Source organism: Malus domestica, chromosome 15, assembly GCF_042453785.1.
Source record: "Malus domestica chromosome 15, GDT2T_hap1".
In the NCBI taxonomy this organism is placed as follows: Eukaryota; Viridiplantae; Streptophyta; class Magnoliopsida; order Rosales; family Rosaceae; genus Malus; species Malus domestica.
This window is the reverse complement of record NC_091675.1, coordinates 708183-732242: the sequence shown is the minus strand read 5'-3', so window position 1 is coordinate 732242 and position 24060 is coordinate 708183. Positions and strand designations below refer to the sequence as shown.

General features: G+C 36.7%; 4 protein-coding genes and 1 long non-coding RNA gene across 5 annotated transcripts; all 5 read right to left on the bottom strand.

The window, feature by feature from the left end:
* Positions 1-234: 234 nt before the first annotated feature.
* Positions 235-1226, bottom strand: LOC114821831 (gibberellin-regulated protein 1-like). The gene is made up of 3 exons (XM_029095289.2): positions 1051-1226; positions 860-908; positions 235-764 (listed from the first exon to the last, which is right to left on the bottom strand). Exons 1-3 carry the CDS (start codon positions 1141-1143, stop codon positions 583-585), a joined length of 324 nt encoding a protein of 107 aa, XP_028951122.1. The 5' UTR covers positions 1144-1226; the 3' UTR covers positions 235-582.
* Positions 1227-2556: 1330 nt separating this feature from the next.
* On the bottom strand, positions 2557-3208 carry LOC108174886 (uncharacterized). The gene is made up of 3 exons (XR_011576701.1): positions 3085-3208; positions 2957-3002; positions 2557-2862 (listed from the first exon to the last, which is right to left on the bottom strand). It is a non-coding gene; the product is annotated as an uncharacterized lncRNA (long non-coding RNA).
* A 922-nt stretch (positions 3209-4130) lies between these two features.
* On the bottom strand, positions 4131-5133 carry LOC103450390 (gibberellin-regulated protein 1-like). Its single transcript, XM_008389727.4, has 3 exons — positions 4947-5133; positions 4756-4804; positions 4131-4659 (listed from the first exon to the last, which is right to left on the bottom strand). The coding sequence occupies exons 1-3, from the start codon at positions 5037-5039 to the stop codon at positions 4478-4480; spliced, it is 324 nt and encodes a 107-aa protein (XP_008387949.1). The 5' UTR covers positions 5040-5133; the 3' UTR covers positions 4131-4477.
* A 10979-nt stretch (positions 5134-16112) lies between these two features.
* On the bottom strand, positions 16113-18137 carry LOC103413826 (F-box/LRR-repeat protein At4g14103-like). The gene is made up of 3 exons (XM_070814050.1): positions 17000-18137; positions 16695-16901; positions 16113-16600 (listed from the first exon to the last, which is right to left on the bottom strand). Exons 1-3 carry the CDS (start codon positions 18104-18106, stop codon positions 16484-16486), a joined length of 1431 nt encoding a protein of 476 aa, XP_070670151.1. The 5' UTR covers positions 18107-18137; the 3' UTR covers positions 16113-16483.
* A 2686-nt stretch (positions 18138-20823) lies between these two features.
* Positions 20824-23340, bottom strand: LOC103413827 (probable alkaline/neutral invertase D). The gene is made up of 5 exons (XM_008352268.4): positions 23205-23340; positions 22600-23027; positions 22038-22469; positions 21378-21936; positions 20824-21214 (listed from the first exon to the last, which is right to left on the bottom strand). The coding sequence occupies exons 2-5, from the start codon at positions 22954-22956 to the stop codon at positions 20919-20921; spliced, it is 1644 nt and encodes a 547-aa protein (XP_008350490.1). The 5' UTR covers positions 22957-23027; positions 23205-23340; the 3' UTR covers positions 20824-20918.
* Between the last annotated feature and the right edge of the window lie 720 nt (positions 23341-24060).

The following is a 24060-nucleotide window of genomic DNA, read 5'->3' as shown; positions in this document are numbered from 1 at the left end:
TAAAGTAGGCACGTCAATTTCAACTTCAATTGCATTGACTTGTGAGATATTATGGTCCAATTTGTCCTTATGGACAACTCAATCCTCCTGGTCAATTGGCATCTAATTATTCCCTCAGGCTGATGGAGGAGAAAGTACGTAATCACCAGGATAGTTAGTCAGTCAGATCACTCTCCCAAAGACGATTGCATATACGTTGAAACTTGTACGTACTTATATGAAGTCAGATGACAATTAAATAGAACAAAGCTCGTTTATTTGTGGAAAGTGCATGATCATTTAGCTCGTGAGTACAGAGATTTTATTGAACACGCAAAGAAAACTATTGATTACAGGTAAACCAGGAAGAAAAAAAGTAGTCACTATATCATCACTAGCTCAATGTCCCAGGACTCCCAACACTTCAAAACAATAACATTAATACAAGCAATTTCTGTAGCTTTAATTACACAAAAGGACATTTTTATTTATTTTAAAACAGATTATTTATATATCTGAAGGCATGAGCACCTTCAATTCCCATAGCATCTGCATGCCCTAATTTGAGCAAGCTTGTTTGAGTTTTCAAGACAGAGGATTGATTCAAGGGCACTTGCGTCTGCCGCCGTGGGTAGTGAGGCTGGCGTAACACGGGCAGGCCTCTTGATTGCCGGCGGTACCCGGAGGAACACAGCTGCAACGCTGGCAGCAAGTCCCGCATGCTCTCTTGCATAGATGAGACCTAGATGCTAAACGACAGCGAGCACTGCATGCCGCGCCACAGTCTACACAAATATTTACATTTAATCAAACACTATGGTACTATATTATATACCAAATCATATTAAAATTAAACAATAATATATATGTAATTAATTACCTATTTTCTTGAGTAGAGAACTCTGTTCTGGTCCTGGATTTGTGTTTACCTGCAAAATGATCAAAGCATAAAACATGCATATATCACCTTGAAGCTTAGCTTGTAAAACATGAAAAACAAAAGATGAAGCTAGCAAATAATAAAGTAGCTAGTTAATTATAATTATAAGCAAGAACTTAATAAATAATTACCTTCTCATCAGCTTCAACGAGATTGAAAACAAGAAGGGAAACGAGAAGCAGTGAAACAATCACAGCCCTGGATGATTTTGAGATGGCAGCCATGGCTGATTAACAAGATATAATTATTCCCTTAATTATATTCGACTCAAACCTAATTGAAATTGAGCTTAATGATAGAGGTACTTCTTTGTGGTTTGCATTTGCATGGTTTCCCTATTTATAGGGCAGGATTTGCCAGCTGGTGGGTACGTGTGGCATAAGATTATTGGCGGCGACGAGTAAAGCTAGCATTTTTGCTTGTTTTGTTTTGCTTTAATTTGTGGGGATGAACTTCCAAGTGGCCTTAGGCTTTAGTAGCTCATGGTTTTCATGCACGTCGAAAAGTGATGAGTTTTTGTTTTATTTTTTTCTTCTTTCTTTGTCGCAGATGTAGGTAGAACGAAAGCGCCTAATTAGATGGATAAATAGACACACACCACACGTAGTCTCGAAGACTGAATATAAAAGATTAAGTTTGACTTATTGTACTCTGTTATGCATATAAAGCAGCTAGTGAATCTAGCTAGCTAGCTGTTAAGTATGGAGCCTTGATAGACATGGGCAATATTCAATCAATTCTTCGTTTTCTAATTTTGATTTCAATACAAATCTCCTGATGTAATAGAATATGAATCAAAATAAAAATCACTAAAATTAACTCAAAAGTAAAGATAATTTTAGTTTAGAATTCGAAATGATCGTATATAACTTTACAATACAAAGTTAGTAAAGATCGTCTTATGAATTTTAGGCATGCACCAAAAAGAAAACACAAAACTCTTGCGTTGATAACTATATGCACTGCTCCAAAATCAAGTGGCTGAGATTAATAGTTGTAAATTAAGGTAATTAAATAAAGAAAAAACCCATAAATAGAAATGGATTGATATTTATTTAGGCCGTGCATGAAACTTTATGGTTTATGTTAACGTGGCTTAACCGTTACCACACAAACAAAAAAAGATAAAAATAGTATAAAAATAAGAAGGCAAACAATCCACCTAAACCAGGTCTTCTAAAATCAAAGACCAGTAAATGTTAATTAATTAAGCATCAATCACATGCCCCGTTGAGGTATATATGGGGCCGAATGCAGCTTTTTTTTGTCATAAACAAGTCTGTTTGGTAGCTTGATAGTACAGTATAATATGATGGGATGGATAATGGAGTCTTCTGGCCAACTTATATATTTATATATATACATTACTATATTATATACGTAGGTATGTATGAAGTGGAATCGAATACCAAACCAAATGCCACTAATGAAATTTTTGACATAGTTATAACAAAAGAACGACATTGATCTGCAACATTCATTTATATAATTATATTGATCAATTTTCAATTTTAGAAAACATCTTAATAAAAACCTTTTTGTGATTTAATGTTGCATGATCAGTTTATAATTTCTGGAAGCTCAAATTTAAAAAGAAATTAAAGCGTTTTCCAAACTTTGTATCACCAAACACAACATAAGGAAGAGAGAATAAAATAGATGAAGCTGTAGATAATTATGATTTATTTGGTTCATCTAACATTATAGATATATGATGTACAGTCCAAATGGTCGATAAATAGAAACTTGATACATTGATGTTTAAGGGCATTTGTGTATGCCTCCACAGGTAGTCATGTCTCTATAACAAGGGCATACATCATAGTTGCCGAAAGTACCAGGTGGAACGCAGAAGCATCTCCAACAACATGTCCCGCATGCCCTGTGGCACATATTAGGCCTTGACGATTTTGAGCACCTCACAACACAAGCTCCGTCACAGTCTGGAAATATCACCATATTGTTTAATTATATAAGCATATAATTAAGTGGTTTGGTTATTGTAATATATATAGCAATTAATTAATAATTAAATACCTATTTTTGGCTGGGGAGGAGGGTTTGCAGCAAAGATTGTGGTCATCTGAATTGCGTCACCGTGAGTTAGTCAAAAGCTTTGAACATAATACTACCAAAAAAAAAGGATTAAGTAGTTAATTACATACCCTTTCATTGGATTTAGCGGCAAGCTGGAGAACGAGAAGAAAAACGAGAACGTGAGTGATTAGAATCTTCAACATCATTTTTGCCATGCAGTATTTGTATATGATTAGAACTGAGAACTGGTGTGGTTTGAAAAGTGAAAACTGTTGTGGTTTTTATAGAAAAGTTTCATGAGGTTCATGGGACATGGAGGTCATTTAATTCAGTGATACATCGATGACAAAAAGTGCTCCACCGTGTAAATAAAGTTTAGAAAGTTACATACTTTTGGTGAAAATTACAATTTTATTTTTATAAATTTGAGTAATCACTTCTAAATTCTATGTAATTAACTTTAATTAGAGAATGGATATGTCTTTAATGTTTTTGGCATCTACTGCAAGCGAAAATGACCATATGTGTTCAATTTTCAGGCCTATAAACCTATAAATATGAAAAATTCAACGGTTGTATTTAATAAGTTCAATGTACGTGTAGATAAATTGTTCAAGTACACATGCCTGAATAAACGTAAGTATATAAAAGACCGATAAAAGGAGACAGTTTGTGTGTTGGTAGACTGCCTAGTTAACAAAAACCAGGACATAATTTGGTAAAATCCTAATTAAGTAACAAATCACTATACCTTTATGACTAAGAATTTAGAATTACGTACGTTGCATCATAATCCAGACGTTCCAGACGTTTGTCGTTAGGGTTTTAGCACTTACAACTTTCAGTTTCAGTTTCTAAATTTTGCAAAATGGGCTTGGATTGGGGGCTGTGTCATTACAAATAAGGCCCACGATATAATTTATGCTTGTCAGTCTTGAGTAAAGTAGGCACGTCAATTTCAACTTCAATTGCATTGACTTGTGAGAGATTATGGTCCAAGTTTGTCCTTATGGACAACTCAATCCTCATGGTCAATTGGCATCTAATTATTCCCTCTGGCTGGTGGAGGAGAAAGTACGTAATCACCAAGATAGTTAGTCAGTCAGATCACTCTTCCAAAGACGATTGCATGTACGTTGAAACTTGTACGTACTTATATGAAGTCAGATGACAATTAAATAGAACAAAGCTCGTTTATTTGTGAAAAGTGCATGATCATTTAGTTCGTGAGTACAAAGATTTTATTGAACACGCAAAGAAAAATATTGATTACAGGTAAAACAGGAAGAAAAAAATAGTCACTATTCCATCACTAGCTCAATGTCCCAGGACTCCCAACACTTCAAAACAATAACATTAATACAAGCAATTTCTGTAGCTTTAATTACACAAAAGGACATTTTAATTTATTTTAAAACAGATTATTTATATATCTGAAGGCATGAGCACCTTCAATTCCCATAGCATCTGCATGCCCGAATATGAGCAAGCTTGTTTGAGTTTTCAAGACAGAGGATTGATTCAAGGGCACTTGCGTCTGCCGCCGTGGGTAGTGAGGCTGGCGTAACACGGGCAGGCCTCTTGATTGCCGGCGGTACCCGGAGGAACACAGCTGCAACGCTGGCAGCAAGTCCCGCATGCTCTCTTGCATAGATGAGGCCTAGATGATAAACGACAGCGAGCACTGCATGCCGCGCCGCAGTCTACACAAATATTTACATTTAATCAAACACTATGGAAATAATATATATATATATATATATATATATATATATATATATGTGTGTGTAATTAATTACCTATTTTCTTGAGGAGAGAACTCTGTTCTGGTCCTGGATTTGAGTTTACCTGCAAAATGATCAAAGCATAAAACATGCATATATCACCTTGAAGCTTAGCTTGTAAAACATGAAAAACAAAAGATGAAGCTAGCAAATAATAAAGTAGCTAGTTAATTATAATTATAAGCGAGAACTTAATAAATAATTACCTTCTCATCAGCTTCAACGAGATTGAAAACAAGAAGGGAAACGAGAAGCAGTGAAACAATCACAGCCCTGGATGATTTTGAGATGGCAGCCATGGCTGATTAACGAGATATAATTATTTCCTTAATTATATTCGTCTCAAACCTAATTGAAACTAAGCTTAATGATAGAGTTACTTCTTTGTGGTTTGCATTTGCATGGTTTCCCTATTTATAGGGCAGGATTTGCCAGCTGGTGGGTACGTGTGGCAGATGATTATTGGCGAGGACGAGTAAGCTAGCATTTTCAGAGAGATTTTTCAGTGTGACCGTTACATGTTGTGTAATAACCTAAAAATTAAAATTTTCCACCACATATATAAAAACACGTAGTGTACTATCTGTGTTTCCATCACAACTAAAAATCTCTCGCATTTTTGCTTGTTTTGTATTGCTTTGATTTGTGGGGATGAACTTCCAAGTGGCCTTAGGCTTTAGTAGCTCATGGTTTTCATGCACGTCGAAAAGGATGAGTTTTTGTTTTATTTTTTTCTTCTTTCTTTGTCGAGTATGTAGGTGGAACGAAAGCGCCAAATTAGATGGATAAATAGACACACACCACACGCAGTCTCGACTCTCGAGAACTGATGATAAAAGGTGAAGTTGGACTTATTGTACTCTGTTATGCATATAAAGCAGCTAGTGAATCTAGCTAGCTAGCTGTTAAGTATGGAAAATTTTTAGTTGTGATAGGAACACGAATAGTACATTATGTGTTTTTACGTAAATGGTAGAAAATTTTAATTTTTAAGCTATTAACCTTTTAATACACATATCCAACCATTTATATAGAGACACGTAATGTACCGTCTTGTGTGACGGTCACACTGAAAAATATCTCGTTAAGTATGAAGCCTTGATAGACATGAGCAATCAATCAGTTCTTCATTTTCTAATTTTGATTTCAATACAAATCTCTTGATGTGATCGAATACGAATCACGAATCAGAATAAAAATCATTAAAGTTAACTCAAAAGTAAGATAATTTTGGTTTAAAATTCAAAACTCTTGTATATAACTTTACAATACAAAGTATTTCAGGCATGCACCAAAAAGAAAACACAAAACTCTTGGGTTGATAGCTATATGCACTGCTCCAAAATCAAGTGGGTGAGATTAATAATTGAAAATTAAGGTAATTAAATAAAGAAAAACCCCATAAATAGAAATGAATTGATATTTATTTAGGCCGTGCATGGAACTTTTTTGTTTATGTTGGCTGGCCAGACAGGTCTTCTAAAATCAAAGACCAGAAAATGTTAATTAATGGGTAAATTACATAGTAGCCCCTCAGGTTTGAGCTGTATTGCAATCTCATACAACATCTTTAAAACATTTCACTTTCATACCTCAAGTACTATTTTATTTCAATTTCATACAACCGTTAGATTTTCCATCCATGGATATGTTAAATGCTGACGTGGCTGCCACATATATGACACGTGGTTGCCAAATGTCTGCCACGTGGCAAATAAAATAATTTTTTAATTTTTTTTTAAAACCTGAAATTGGAAGAAAAAAAAAAAAAAGAGGTCCGAACCCAGAAGAAGAAGAAAGAGAAAGAGAAGAAGAAGAAGAAAGAGGAGGGAGGAGAAAGAAGAAGAAGAAGAAGAAAAAAAAAAAGGGTCCGAACCCAGAAGAAGGAGGAAGAAGAAGAAAGAGGAGGAGGAGGAGGAGGAGGAAGAAGAAGAAGAAGAAGAAAAAAAAAAAAAAAAAAAAGGACCGAACCCAGAAAAAGGAGGAAGAAGAAGAAGAGAAGAAGAAAGAGGAGGAGGAGGGAGAAGAAGAAGAAGAAGAAGAAGAAAAAAAAAAAAAAAAAAAAAGGTCCAAACCCAGAAGAAGAAGAAACAGAAAGAGAAGAAGAAGAAGAAAGAGAAAAAAAAAAAAAAAGAAAAGGACCGAACCTAGAAGAAGGAGGAAGAAGAAGAAGAGAAGAAGAAAGAGAAGGAGGAGGGAGAAGAAGAAGAAGAAAAAAAAAAAAAAAAAAAAGGTCCGAACCCAGAAGAAGAAGAAGAAGAAGAAAGAGAAAAAAAAAAGTGACAAATATGTTTTTTTTTTTTTAATTAAAAAATTATTTTATTTGCCACGTGGCAGACATTTGGCAGCCACGTGTCATATATGTGGCAGCCACGTCAGCATTTAACAGATCCATGGATGGAAAATCTAACGGTTGTATGAAATTGAAATAAAATAGTACTTGAGGTATGAAAGTGAAATGTTTTAAAGATGTTGTATGAGATTGCAATAGAGCTCAAACCTGAGGGACTACTATGTAATTTACCCTTAATTAATTAAGCATCAATCACATCCCCCGTTGAGGTATATATGGGGCCGAATGCAGCTTTTTTTTTTCATAAACAAATCTGTTTGGTAGCTTGGTAGTACAGTATAATATGATGGGATGGATAATGGAGTCTTCTGGCCAACTTATATATTTATATATATACATTACTATATTATATACGTAGGTATGTATGAAGTGGAATCGAATACCAAACCAAATGCCACTAATGAAGTGGTTAGCAGTGGATTATTGGTAGTTTTGGACCCAATCATCGTCATCCTATGTCTATGTCTAATCATTTTATTTCTAGGGTTAACTAGCTACCTTATTAATCCACTAATTAGTGTTTGCCAAGCAAACCAATAATTAACAAAAGGTTATGATCTGGAGATATATTTTTTTGACACATGTTTTGTGGGGCTTATTTTTAGTTTATTTTAACGGTCTAACCGTCTATCTTTTATGTATTCTTTCAGACATCTTTTAAAAAATCATTCAAATCTGCAGACATATGACCCTTGGATTAAAATTAGTATTTGATTGAAGAACCGTATTCGTCTATCATCTTCGTTACAAATGGATGCCATAATGATTTTCAATTTGCCTATTTTTTACAAGGATGATGTTTGAATGATGAATTATATATATAGACATTTCGAATCCTTAAAAAAAGTTACGAAATTGTAGCTACAAAAACGTGTGCCTAAGTGCGTCGTGGAATCCTAATGCATTAACCAAATATCAACCACAATTAAAGTTAGTTTACGTATTGTAAGCGGTGGATTACCCTGGCAGTTAGGACTTTTTTTGTTGATTAGGGTCTTATTCTTTAACCCATTGCTCTCTGAATTCAAACCTCTCTCTTCCTCTTTAGTATAAATTAGTATAAAATATTGTTTATACTAAAAAAATTAACGTAATCAATGTAAGAGCAATGCATCTATAAAACTTGAAATTGTGTTGTGTTACTTGTGTACAAATTATGTTTGGTGAGAGTGTAGGGTATAGAACTTTGATTGTAATCGTCGTCGTTCTAATATCACTGTTTCACTCATCACGTAACGTATAGCTTACGCACGTGCACTTAGAGAAAGGTGTAGTTGTCACTTGGTGCAAACTTTAAGCCTATGCCTTATCTCAAATGGATGAGACCACACAGCTGTAGCCTGGAGGACTGAATAAGTCGCGCAACAGCTGTAGTCTGCTCACTTTGCAATCTCACCAAAAGACAATTTGATTGGCGCCATCGTTCCTGAACTTGATTAACAATTTGATTAGGTAATTACAATTGTCCTGTTCCTGTAGTTTTCAATTGCATGAGCAGCCTGTGGTTTCTGATATTTCATGACCTAAAAACTGAAGCTGGAAAGTAGAATCTCACTCACGAAACTAGCTATTAATGGCGACTGGCAGCACACCACAAAAGCACTTTTTCCAATTGGTCGTGACCATAGTAAAAGCACTTTTTATGCCGCAAAATCTTGGGCCTTTTGGGTGCAAGGTAGAAAGGAAAAACAACTGGTGGTTCGTAAATCTTAGGCTTCTCAAGTTTGCAGTCCAACAAACCCATGGGCTTTACTGATTGGTCATAAAGTATATCGTATACACATAACACGCATGCGGTAGCCATGTGAGACTTCAGTTAAGATTTTCAACGTACCCCGTCTTTGAGAGAGAGTTCAGTTAGACAATTTGAACTCCAATCTCATCGGGCTGAGTTATGTCCAAAGTATGCAAATAAGGGAGGGTTTTGAAAAGAGCGACCGTCGTTGGGACTAGGCTTTCATCACAAAAGTCCTGAATCGTATGGATATCACTTGCAGGATGTGATTGGATTGGATGAGATTTGACTGGACTCGTGTCCATTATTTTGTACTCACTAAGCCAACAGGACTGTACTGGCTCTGGTGTAGACGGAATATGTTGGAATTGAAAAGCTAATTAAGCCATTAGGACTGTACTGGCTCTGGCGAACTTGTGAGATCCACCACCAAAGCCCGATAACATCGATGGTCCCGATCTGGGAAGAGAGAGATGGTGTGGACGAAGGAGATGTCATCAATAGATAAGAAGATGAAGCGTGAGCGTTGAACCGAGAGAAACCACGCCTAGCGCAGTTGCCTTGCACAAACAGACTTGTAACTGGTCACAGGTCTGCTGTCCCCAAAATATATGTCTCCTTCATGTCTCTTATTTAATATTACGACACTTATCCAACACGTAACAGATAATTACCACGGTTAAATCTTTTTTTTTTTTGGGTTCGAACGTTTAAGTCCTCTCTTATGAAGACACCCACTGGTACCAGAACCATTCTGATGGACTCATCCTCCATATCTTCCGGCCGCCTTGTTCTTCATGTCATCAACAAAACAGTGTTGTGTTTATATACCTATGTGACCCCACCTACTCCTCCACACCTCACCGCCGCCAGCGAGAGCCCACAATTCAAAACGACGATTTCGATTCAGATGGCTTGGCCACCAGCTGCGAGCACACGCCACCAAGAACGTCCACTCTGCTAATCTCAACGAATTTGTCAAAACAAGTCATTGTGTCTTTCAATATTTCAATTTCAAACTCGTTTTATCTCTCCATCAATCAATTTTTCAGTTATCATTAATCTCTCTCAAGCAACACAAATTTTCGCGAATTGGAAGGGAATAAAAAAATTTGTTATTAGAATTGACATAAAATTAAGATGCAATCAGTCAAGCAACTCATGATGGGTTGGGTCAACTGGAAAGATTGGAAAACATTATGTTTGAATCCAAAATTGTAGAATTTGAGTTTCCAATATATATCAATTTATGAAGGAGATGGCAAGAATGAAAACTAAAAAAGTGGTTTTGCTCTAACCCGTGGTTGCAAACCAAGAAATAACAAAGGAGGAGGTTTGTTAAGGGGACTTAACAGTGTTAATTCTCTATTAAGAGTTGGACAGGTGTCGCAAAATTACCAAAGAGACACCAAGGAGACATATATTTTGGGAACAGCATACCCGTGGCCCTTGTAACTGTGAGCGTGAGTTACATAACCCATCCTATTTTGGACTCATAACCTATCTTGTGTTGTCCAATTCAAATTACATTTAAACATTGGTTGAGTTACAAGTCTAATTTAATTAGACATAACATATCTGATCCAACCCACTAAACAAGGCCTTAGAGTTTAGACTTAACATCTCATTGCAAGTCTCTCTTACTTTGCTTCTTGCAAAACTTCATTTGCTTGTTCGGAAAAAGAACTAAAAAAAGCTTTTGGTGATGACCCATGACGGAGGGAAACACGGTTTATTTTTTTATATATATTTAAACAGTGCTTCACGTGTCATAATTTAAGTAGAATAAATGATATATTTTTTTGTATCTCACTACTTATTTTTTCGTATCTCTCCACCAAACCTTTTTTGTTCTTCTAGGTTTGAAATTTGAACAAAGGCAAAGCAAAGGGAAACATGAAGGCAGACCCTTACCTTCGACCAAAAAAAGTTTAGAAATTTGAACTTGTGATTTTATGGGGTTTTAATATAGAAGTTGTCAATCATTTATAGGTTATCCTATCAAATTAAAAAATTAAAATTAAGAAACCGATTGATAATCAACTATATTTAGTTTTTTATTTTTTCAAAGAAGAGTATAAACTATAAAACGTGCTTGAACGCTAGATGCTTAAAAAGTGCCTGCATACAATATTGTAACAAGCATTTGCATACATTTAGCAAGAAAAATGATAGAAATTAGGAGGTCCATGAAGCAGATCTTTTAATAAGGGGTTTTATTTGCTCGTCCTCCTCCAATGCTATCATGCCCAAATGAGATGGGTCTTCCAGCATCACCTTCGACACCAAGTACCCCGCTATCGACCATGTCTGGTACTTCCGTGCCTGCTTCCCGACGTACCTCCCTAGCTTCCCGTCATAGTACTCCGGCCACCCATCTTTCGGCAACCGGCTGTCCGCCAGCTCAATCGCACGCCTTGCATTCTGGGGCCGGTCGGTCTTTATGCATGCCGCCGTTAACAGCCACAGCAGTACTGCGCCCATCACAATTAATTAATTAACATAACACGTTTTACATAAATTTCATTTGCCATTTGAAACAACAAAATTAAGTACGGCGTCACATGAATAAACAATAGTTATAATTTTTTATTTATCGTAAACACAGATGCTTTTAAAAAGTGTTTCGAGTAAAAACACTATTAACAAAAAAACGTAATGTCAGGGGAGTAATGCTATTTATATTATATTTTTATATCATATTTCTATATCACTTTAGATGACATTTGATGTGGACATCAACATCATTTGAAAAATTTGCAAATCCAAGAAAATGAAGAAAAAAACTCCTCGTATATCACAATCATCATTTAATTTAGTAGCTCATCATGTTTGAGGTCTATTACAACCCCATACAACATTATTAAAACATTTCAATTTCATACCTCACGTACCATTTTATTTCAAAATAATACATCCGTTAGATTTTTCATCCATTGATCCGTTAAACACTGACGTGACTGCCACATTTGTGCCACGTGGCAAAAAAAATACTTTTTTTTTAACCTGAATCTTATAAAATAAAAAAGCTGAAAGAAAACCCCCACCCCTGTGAACCCCCCCCCCCGGCCCCCCGCGGAGACCCTCCCTCCCCCACGACCCACCTCACCCAGAAACCCACATCCCTCCCTCCGCACCCACCCTCTTCCCTCCTCTACACACCCCCACTCCTTAAATCCACACCCATTCCTCCCACCTCACAAACCCGGCAATGGCAGTGTAGACGGGATCTGGGTGTTTCACCTAAAAACCCACATCCCTCCCTCCACACCCACCATCTTCCCTCCTCTACACACAATCCACTCCTTAAATCCACACTCATTCCTCCCACCTCACGAACCCGGCAATGGCGGGGGTTGGGCTGGAAAGAAGATGAAGATGGAGGAGAAGAGAGGGGAAAAGGAAGGGAGGGGAAGACGAACTGAAGGTTTATTTTTTTATTTTTTTTGGGTTGCAGAGGGAAGAAGATGAAGATGGAGGAAAAGAGATGAGGAGGATAGGGGATAAGGTTTCTGGTTTGGGGTTGCGAGGAGAAGAGAGGAGGAAAATGGGGGATAAGGTTTCAGCTTCTTTTTTTTATTTTTTAAAAAGATTTAGGTTTTTTTTTTTTAAAAAAAAAAATTGCCACGTGACACAAATATGGCAATCACGTCAGTGTTTAACGGATCAATTGATGGAAAATCTAACGGAGTTATTATTTTGAAATAAAATAGTATGTAAGGTATGAAAGTGAAATGTTTTAAAGATGTTGTGTAAGGTTGTAATAGACCTCAAACATGAAGGATTACTATGTAATTTATCCTTAATTAAATGAGGGAATTGCATGAAAAATAATGGGCTTCACGTTTTTAGACGAAAAGAGAGAGTTTAAATTTTTTTTTAAATGGCATGATTCAAAACGACACCGTTTTGACTAAGTTATTAAAAACAAAGTTAAAACTTCTTCATCTCCTTTGTTAAACTTGTACTCGCTACAACACTGCAATTCATGGAGTTCTAAAACAAGCACCTGCCTAGACCGTCGAGTGGTGCTCAAAGGTCCTCATAGATGCTTTTCTAAGCTTTTAGAGGGTTCCCAAACCACCGAAGTTCATTAATAAATATGTCCCTGAATACAAATCTCTTGACGTAACTGAATATACCTTAGAGTAGAAATTACTAGAGTTAACTAAAAAAATAAGGATATAGAAAGATTATGTTTAGGATTTGACATCAGAATACAATTCAGCAAGAATAGTCTAATGAATTTCAGGCATGCACCAAAAAGAAGACACAAAATCATGGGTATATGATTCAAAATCAAGTGGCTGAGATTAATAGTTGTAAATTAAGCTAATAATAAAACATAAACAGAAATGGATTGATATTTAATTAAGCCATGTATGGACCTTTGTCGTTTAAGTTGGCTGGCGAGAAAAGTGACAGGTCTATTAAAATCAAAAACCAGAAAATGTGTATTAATTAAGCTTCTAATCACATTCCCGGTTGAGGGTAGTATAGTACAATGGGATGGGAATGGATACTGGTCTCCTCTGCCCAACTTGATAGTATAGTACAATTATATTATATACGTATACATGAAGTCGAGTCGACTACCAAACAAAGGCCACGAATCAAGTGGTTAGTTGTGAATTATTGGTGGCTTTGGACCCAATCATCGCCATCCTATGTCCAATTACATTGGGTTTTAACTAGTTCTAGGGTTATACAACGTCTATTCTTATGTATTCTCTCGAATATCATCTCTATAGAAAATTATTCAAATCTAAAATCTTATGGTTGTTGGATTAAATTAGTGTTCGTTGTAGAACTGTATTCGTTAATTTTCTTCACTACAAATAAATGTCATAAATTCCATTTCGCAAGGATGATCCTTGAAAAAAGCTACATAATTGGAGCCACAAAAATGTGTGTCAAAATGTATGTTCTCGGATCCTATCCCATTAAGCAAATATCAACTATAATTAAATTTAGTTTTATGAAATGTACATGGTGGATTGATCTGGTAATTAGGACTTTCCTCTATCGATTACGATCTTCTTTTTTAACTCAATGCATTTCGGGTTCAAACCTCCCTTGTCCTTCTTGGTGTGGATTAATATAGAATATTGTTTGCACTAAAAAAATAAACATAATTAATGTAAGAGCGGTGCATCTACAAAACTTGAAATTATGTGTTGTGGTGTTACTTGTGTACAAATTAGCTTTGATGAGAACACAAGACAAAGAATTTTAACAGTAATCGTTGTAGTTTTGATCCTTGTTTCACTCATCGCATAATAATATACGTGATAAAATATCTCGATCACGTGCACGTGTCCGACAGCTCACACACATGCACTTATAGAAAGTAGGAGTTGTCACTCGGTAGAAACTTGAAGTATGTTGTACCATATATTGGGTCTTATTCTATAAAAGGGATCCTTCATCCTCTCTTTAGAAGGATGGCAAATATGGCAAAGAAAGCAAACCCTAGCCTCAATACATAGTGAAACCAGATCGACGCCAGGGTAGACGTAGCCTCAACTTGGGATGAACTATGATATATCTTTGTGTGTTTGTGTGATTTATGGTCGGATTTACGTTGATCCAAGATCGACTCGATTTTGTGCATCAACAAAGTCTATGGTTTATCTAAACTACATATTAATAGAACCCTCTTTGTCAACCAAAAGAGAGTGAAAAAACTATTTAGTCTTTTATTACAACAAAAAAGTTAAAGGCAGTAACGTAATTTCACAAATCAAAATTTTACTATTTTTTGTTTAAGCTTCACCTACATGTGATTTTAACATATCTAATTTAAAAAAAAAAAAAAACATTTCTCCCTCTCTTTCTCTCCACTCACATGTTCTCTTTCACTCTCTTCCTCTTTCTTTCAATTTTAAAAACAAAATTAAAAAATTTCACACACTTCGGGTGTGAGCATGTATTAGTACCAAACGAATGAGACCACGCGCTGGAACCTGGAGGACTAATTAATACGTCGTGCAATAGCTGTAGTCTGCTCATTTTACAATCTCGCCAGACAACATTTTGTTTGGCAACATCAATCCTAAATTTGATTGCACAAGACAAAAACGCTTTTTCCTTTTTCCTTTTGGTCTTGACAATAAAAGAACTTTTACAATATTATGGTCTAGTTGTATTCATCTTCACATATAAATGAGAGATTTTAAATTCGATTATCGTTAAAGGCGAATTTAAATCACATATTGCTATCTTATTATAAGGTTAAGTCCACCCCTCCCTCTTAGATCATCTCTAACCATTGGGTTAAAACTTAAAAATTTTAATCCAGAGAATTTAGTTTTAACCTAGAAACAATTTTTCTGTTCCGACCCTTATATGTTAAATTTTTAGCCAGAGATTATTAAAGTATAAATTTAGAATAATTTTTCTTAAAAGCAACTTTTTTAAAAATAATTTCATAGACTATCTTAATTTAATTTTATGAACATTTTAGTCTAAAAATATTTAGATTCCGATAGATATTAAAAAATCACTAAACCGACATCATGAAACTCGTAGAACACTAAAGGAATATGAAACACATGATAGAATTTTTTTTCTTAATTATTTTAGCCATTGAAATTAAATTTGGACCCCTAGATCTTTTTGTTACAGTTAGATTTGATCATATTAGATCTTAACTGTTCGATTTACTGAATTCATAAATATAAAAAAAAAAAAAACACACACACATATATGGTGGGCTAGCCACTAACTCAGGGAGGAATTCTGAGTTAAAACTCATATTTGGCCTAAAGGTTAGAGCAAATTGAGATAAGTTTAGAACTTAAAATTTGAGTTTTACTTAAAAAGTTCGTGAAGTAAATATTACCATATTAGTACAGTAATATAGTTTGTTGAAAAAAAAAAATTTACAGCGCAAAATCTTGGGTCCAACAAGCCCATGGGCTTTACTGATTGCTCAGACTAGCATAATGCATACGCACAGCACGCATGCGGTAGTCATGTGACCTCCTAAGCTTTTACCATTTAACACGAGAGTAATGTTAGGTAAACTGAATTTATAGATTAAATTTACAAATAAAATGATTGTCACCAATAAGAAATAAGTTTGAATCACGAGCTGGTAGTCCAATGGTAAATGACGGATTACAAGGCTTCCTTAAAACTAAAAATTGGAGGTCTCGGATTCGAAACCCGCTGCTGATGTGGAAGCCAAATTTGTGGCCAAGGTGAGGCTGAAATGCTTTTGTGAGTCTTATCCGCCCCCATAAATCAAATTAAAATAAAAGAAGAAATACAAACGAGAGAGACGTAAAACCAAGCCCGTTGAGGAAAACAGATAGCAAGTAATACAACAAGGGAATTAAAAATCAACTCCACATACAAAGAAAACATACGATAAAAATCATATGGAAGGATAATTGGTACAAGCAGAAAGATGACGAATATAAGCAGAAGTTTACATGAAGAAACGTTGAACCACCAGTAATATGCATCATGATCTGCACCAAAATTAGCTAAAGCATCAGCCAATCAGCGGCACCTTCACAAAGCATCCACCTGACCTCCTCTCCATTGTTTGTTGAATCAGACTACACTCCACATTCTCACAACAGTACATTACAATACATGCTCTTACAGTTACTCACGCTTCTATATATTTCTCCTACCAAACTTGGTTATTTGGATGAACAAATGACAACCAATTTTTTCAATATCTGAGCACGCTCAAGGATATACCTCGCAAACTCGATCAAATGAAACCCGTAAGACACCTCTATCCTTACGTCATTGATCTGAGAAATAACAAACAAGCAAATCAATCGAACATTCCCATAAACATATGCATACCAAAATATAATGAAATAAGTACTAAGATTTGCAACATACCCTGTCTTTGAGAGAGAGTTCAGTTAGACCATTTAGAACTCCAATCTCATTGAGCTGAATTATCTCCATAGTATGCAAATTAGGGAGGCTTTTGAAAAGAGTGACCATCGTTGGGACTAGGCTTTCATCACAGAAGTCCTGAATACTCATACCTAAATACGAAACATTGAGCAGTGGTGGTGGCGTGCAACCTTCCTTGAACAAAGTCTACAACATCAAACAAGGGAACCCAAAACATTTAATAAAAATCTAAATTAAATTAAGCAACTTGTAAAACAATTTTATGCACTGGACTGATCCATTACCTTTAAACTCCACTGGTTTAAAGTAAGACTTTTAACACCCTGAATACTGGAGAGGAACTGATGTGATGTGGTGTTGTCCATGTAGTATACACCGTACTCGTCGAGATCAAGATCTACATTTTCCAAAAAATTGAATTCCCCAAGATTCTGATGGCTCATCATGTTCCCAGACCATCTCAGATACTTCAGATTTGGAGCGGAAATTTTCAACGACTTGCTCTTACGTTGGGCGGTCCTAAAAGTCCAAGTTATACCTATACGTTCAAGTTTCTCACCTGATATATGGACATGGCAGAGGCTAGCAGAAGAGGGAAAGTGAACCTTGAACAATTCCATCGACGCGCTTTCAACGGCGATGTTTCCTAAACCATGCACATCTTCAAGCACCAAATCCTTGATAAATATGCAGGCTAAGGAAATCCATTTGCAAAACGCCTCATCATCTTCGACAGTCACATTTTTCAAATGTAACCGTAATAAATTAGATACATGATGACTGAGAGACAAGTTGCGAGCCTTTATAGTTGCAAACTTCATGTCTAGATCTACAGACCTCAAAGATCTACCTGTTAAGACATCGGAAGGAAACTCCGTCTGGGGGCTCCCACCAAAAGCAAACTGCAAGAAAGGTACGACCGCAGTTCGAAACGAAACAGAAAGATTTTGGACATGGCAATCGACAGCGTTGCGAATCCAAGAGAAAACTCGAGACGTTTCGACATCCCAGCACTTTGGGATGTTGGTTTCTCTCCCACAGTGGTACTGACAATCCCAGTCGAGATGAAAGTTTTGTACCCTGTGATTGCCGCGGCGTAATAAGAAGCTGTCCAAGGAAGACAGCAGCTCCGACCGTTTTTCGAAGGTAGCCGTAGATTCGGAAGGAAATGCAACGAAATTCAACGAGGAAGATGAAGAACAAATTTGTCTGTATTTTTTCGACGAGCTTCCTACTCGAATGACGTCTGAAATGGGAAGAGGGGACAGAATGTGATGAACCACATCTTGAGGAAGAGAACTGAATCCATCTCCTCTTACACGGATAATATTTTCAATCTCATCAGCACAGGGAGAAGGAGAAGGAGAAGGAGAAGGAGATTTCAGATCCATTGGGGGTGGGAGGGTTCAGGATTGAAAATTCTTCAACTATTTTTAAGAGTAAATTGTAGCAATAGTCCTCAATTTTAATTAAATTGAATCAATGGTCTCTCAACTAAAAATTCATTATCATTGGTCCCTCAACTTATCAAAATTTGTAGCTATAGTCATTTTCATCAATTTCGTCAAAATTTTGTCAACATAAGTTATGTTGGAATAACCATTTATATAATTAGGGTCCCTCAACTCATTAAAGTGTGTAATTATGGTCATTTTCGTCAACAACATCAAAAATTTTGTCAAAACGAGTTATGTTGGATAGACTATTGCTACAATTGGGTTAAAGTTAAGGGACAATTTCTCAAGTTGAATTAAAGTTGAGGGACCAATGGTAATGAATTTTTAGTTGAGGGACCATAGCTGCACGTTTTGATGAGTTGAGGGAGCAATGACAATGAATTTTTAGTTGATGGACCATTGCTCCAAATGAGTTAAAGTTAAGGGATTATAACTACAATTTACTCTATTTTTAAAGGTCAAGTGGTGAAAGTGTGAAGTAATTATTTTTTAGAAGAAATGTTAAAGAGATTAAATTTTTAAATAAATTTTGTAAACTAAATGATTTGATTCCTGATTATTGAATTATTATTTAAATACTGACGTGCTGACTTGCTTATTTCTTATAAATGACACATAATTTAATTTGTTAATTCGGTGTATCTAAAATTATCTATTTTTTAAGGTCAAGTGTGAAACTAAGTATATTTTTAAGATCAAGTATGTGAAACAAGTATTTTTGAAGGTCACGTGTGCAATAAAAAAATTGATATTTGTATTTTTTTTGTGTCAAGTGGTGTGAAATAAGTATTGTTTGATGTCAAGTGTGAAATAAAAAATTGATGTTTGGTTCTTTGCCTTTTAGGGTCACCTAAACACGTTTTTATGGAACTTTTCCCGAAATCACTATCAATATGATGATCGATCATGAGACGGTTGTGATCCCTTGTTGAAAGTTTGAACCTTTAGATGCATTTGTTGAACTGAATTATTTTTAATTAGATTAGTTTTAAAATTAAGTTAAATTGATTTAGATTAAATTAAATTAAAATAAATTCTTTATTTTTCCCCTATTCTCTCCCTTTTTCCTCCTTTCGTTATTTTTTTTCACTAGAAAATTTGCCCCACAGATGGTGCAGAGCTTCAAAGTATTGGGGTTTTGCAATTCGAATCGGAGCTTCCAAACGGCAACCCTTTATTCTTCTTTATGGATCTCGCCTGCCTCAATTGGGCTTTTCGATTTGGAATTTTGTTTTGGGCTTCTCCGAACGGCGTGAAACTGCGATGCGCGCAGAAGGAGGGGCGAAGTGAGGAAGAAGTAGTAGTTTTGGTTTGGGTTTCTCTGAACGGTGAGAAACTAAAACGCATGAAGCGAGAGGGGCGATGTGAGGAAGAAAAAGTAGATGGGAAGGGCGAAGCGGGAGCGGTGAAGCAAAGCATAAAGGTTTTAGCAGTCCGTCCAATTTTGGGGGTCTCGTTAGGACTGGTTAGAGCAACTCCACCCTTGGAGCCCTTCCCCCTAGCAATCTACTATTGAATCCACCCTATTGAACAGTAACTGCCATTAATAAACAGTAATTACCTTTTGTATCTCCACCCTTGGAGCCCTCCCCCTGGCAATAGGTAATAAAATATTAGTTTTTTTTTGTTTGTTTAAATAATATAAAATAAAAAAAACCATGGAAATGGGGCTGCAGGCCTGTCAATTCCCCACCCCCTTGTGCTCGGGCTCCCACCCTCACTCGGGCTCTCCAAGGTTGGAGGGTTGTCCACCAAGCCTCGGGCCCTTTCTTGATGCCTGTCCCCCGAGCAATCCACAAGGGTGGACTTGCTCTTAGTGAAGCTTTAAAACCTAATTTACGTACACTAGACTAGTAATCCTAGCCAGTCTAGTAAAACAGAATAGGCCAAACACGCCCTTAACGTCAAGAGATTCCTTACCATTGACTAGTTAGCTCGGGGGGTAATGTCGTATATTCAAGTCGTATTTTACATGTTATAATTTTAGTGAAACTTTACTTATGTCGTAACACGTAGGGCATTTTTGAATACCGAGCACTTAAAAAAAAAAGAGGAAAACTAATGAAAATTTTGAGTTTTAACGATAAGAACAAAATAAAGGGTAAATAAAAAGTATCAAGATTGATTTTTTAATGTAAAAATATAATTTTTCGTTAAACTGAACAGTACCATAGACTTTCTGTTAAAGCTCTAAAAAAAAAAAAATTGCACAACACAACTAGCATCTCAACGGGCCCAGCAATTTGGGTTACCATTCAGTTAATGTCCTTTAGGTGGCTTTGTTTTCGTACTTCTAGTTCTAGGTTAGAAATTTGAACAAAAGCAAAGCAAAGCAAAACATAAAGCAGGAAAAGAAACAAGACCCTCCGAAGAGACGAAAGGGCAGAGGCATATCTTTGATAAAAGAAATTAAGAAATTTGAACATACGACATTGTGATACTATGGGGATTTATAAAAGTTGTCATTTATTTTTAGGTTATGCGATCAAATTAAAAAAATAACCTTTTTTTTTTTAACAAATTCAAAATTAACAGTAAGAGGCGGTTTGATATACATCTGTTTTCGGTTTATAGTTTATATTATTTTCAAATTAAAAACTCATTTGATAATACTAAACAGAGAGTATCTTCATCACTTGATCTAACGCACATTTGAAAAAAAAAAAGTATATGTGTTTAAATGCTTAATGTTCCACATTCCCACCAAATATTGACATACCCAAAGTGTTCGCATACAAGATCGAAATTAAGAGGTCCATGAAGCAGATCTTTTAATAAGGGGTTTCATTTGCTCGTCCTCCTCCAATGCTATCATGCCCAAATGAGACGGGTCTTCCAGCATCATCTTCGCCACCAAGTACCCCGCGATCGACCATGTCTGGTACTTCCGTGCCTGCTTCCCCATGAACCTCCCTAGCTTCCCATCATAGTACTCCGGCCACCCATCTTTCGACAACCGGCTTTCCGCCAGCTCGATCGCACGCCTTGCAATCTGTGGCCGGCCGGTCTTTATGCATGCCGCGGTTAACAACCACAGCAGTACTGTGATCATCACAAATTCATTAATTAACATAACATGTAGTGACACAAATTTTATCTGTAAGAACATTTTACGTATTTCTAATAAATTTTTTTGAACAAAACGCCTATGAGCAAGTACATTTTAGGAGAGCACTTTCAAATGAGTGAATAGGCGTAAGTTAACCTGGCCAAGAGCCTCCATTGTGGTAACTCCATCTAGTATTCTTTGGATCACAGCCAGTAACAATCCTCCACTCATGACTTTCAAATGCCGGATAGCAAATCTTCAACGGCATTTCTCCGACCAACTCTTCCCACCGTGACTCAATAAGATCCATGATCGCCGACGCCTGCTCCGGCGTAGCCAACGACGATAAAATCGCCACGCAATTGCCCAAACAGAACCACCGGAAATCCATCCTGGCCGGGCTCACGTTGCCGATGAAGTAACCGCCGCGACTCGGCATGAAATCGAACACCCAATATGGTAGCGAATCCGGCATGACGTTGAACTTGTTTACCGCCGTGTGCGAGTACTCCTCCGTCTTGTAACGGTAGATGTCGTTGAGCTGCTTCAGGTCCAGCCAGAAGTAGCTGCGCATGTGGTAGCTCAGGGCATGGAGGCGGTCGGTTATGCGCTTCACGAATTCTTTGCCGCAGTTGTCTTGCTTGAGCAGAACCAGAGCGCATCGTAATGCCATGAAGAACAGTGCTTGAATTTCGATTGGATATCCATACACACCCTGCAAATTGTATATTTATCATATTTTGACGTGTTATCGACAATGATATGGAAGCAATTAGTGCACTGAAGGTGTTTGATAAAATGCGCAAATAAACTAACCATTCTACGATCAATCATACAGCATCCATCAGCACAGAGCAGAGTAGGGAAAGTATCAAATCCTTCCGAGAGGCAGAGATCCAGGATGAGGCGAATGCCGTTTTGGCATTCGGGCATTTCGGAGACCGAAGTGTCCCCGGTAGACTTTGTGTACGCGCGAAGCAATATTATCCACCAAAATCCAGAATCAACCGGAGCTACTCTTCCAATTGCGCTCTCCCCAAAATCCGCTGTTATGGTTTCGAAGTTTCTTACGGGGTCATGGAGCACTTTGAAGCTCGCCGGCATGACACCTTCTCCTAGCTTGAACTGGTCCACAATTTTCTCCAATGATTGGAGGCGAAGTGTTTTCAAAAGAAAGTTTTTCACTATCTCCTCCTCTCCATTCATCAAAAATGCCAATGCGCTTGGCACAAAATCTCTAACAAACACCTATATATGAAATAAATTTGTAACATTAATTCGGGGAACATATGCACGAAGGGAACTGGCTACAAAATATGGATATATGGCTTCAAGTCGGTTTGGTGTTCTTCAGTTCTATTTTTGATTAAAAGTCTACCTGATCATAGTTAAGTTCTTCGACAGAATGGTCGACAGCGGCAAGGGTTCCAACAGGCTGGCCCCGGAAGTGCACGACAGAGCGTCGCAGGGTTTCCCAGGCATCGGAAACCACGGGATGTGACTCATAGTTCAGTCTAGGACTCCCCAGAAAACTGGGTCTTCTACAAGGAGACCCTATACTGGACAACTCGCTGAACGACCCTTCATCGAAGGATCTCTTCTTCTCCACACTTACTGGTCTAGGCCTGTCCAGTAACCTCAGAAAATCGGAGTCTTCTCCAATTTCAAAAACGACTGTCTCTTGAGTTCTTGTATTCCCATTTTGTGAAGCATGATCGCCATGAACTGGAGACATATCTTCGGATTCTCGATCCTTGAATATTGATCGAAAACAGCGATTTTGTATCAATGTTAGGGTTTAAGAATCTGCATATGTTGGTCAACACGAGTTCATCACAACAAAATATCATGTTATATACATTTCACACCGTTTGCACTACCAAAAAAGTAAGGTAGATTAAACACATAAAGTTGTAGGATATTGAAAGTAACTAATTCTTTTATTATTTTTTGTACAAGTCGTTGAGTAGAACTTTTGCTTACCCAAAAACGTAGCAGAAAAGCTAACGAAAGGAAGAAGATGGCTGGTCGCCCTGGTGGTGATGCGAGCATTGTGGCATTTTATATGGTGGAGGGAATCGGGAGGATAAAAAAGTTGGCAACAAGGAAGTAAATGGTCTCGTAGTTTTTTACATCAAAGCTAAGTACAAGACAAGGAATTTTAACATAACTGTAAAAAGTAAATGGCGTTGTTTCTGTTGTTAAATATTGACGAAAGTTGGGTGATCTTAGCGGCGTGAGATGTTCCTCTGATTTTTGTCTTGATATTTTACGTAGTTCGAATGAATTTATGGATGTCTGATTTCAAGTGTCTAAAAACTGACGGACCAAATTAGCATATATAAATTCTTATATCTAAAGGTTTTCACTTATTCTTATTTATTTTTTCCAAAGGTTAAGGCTTAAGAAATCATATTTTCTTTTGGGAACAAGTTGCAAAATTGTAGATCTCTGTGAGGCTGTATGTTTGTATTTCTTAATATTTGAAATTTAACTTTGCTTAAAAGAGATGTTTTACGAGTTAGGAAGGACGTCCAATTGTCAACGAGGAACTGCCGAAAATATAATAGTTGGGTTTTGGACCCCTTTGGGAAAATTTTAATTAAGTGATTCTCAATAGATACATACCAGAAATACGTATGCCATATGAGTATTATTCTCATTTTTTTATATATTGTGCGTTTACTAATATTGTCATTGTCAACAGAGATGTTTATCTTGACACACCCCGATCCTAGAATCAAGGCATGCTGGCCGTCACGTGAGTGTGACGTAACCAAAAGTGTGATGCGGAAGCAAAAGATATGAGAAATATGACGGAATTTAAAACAACTACTAG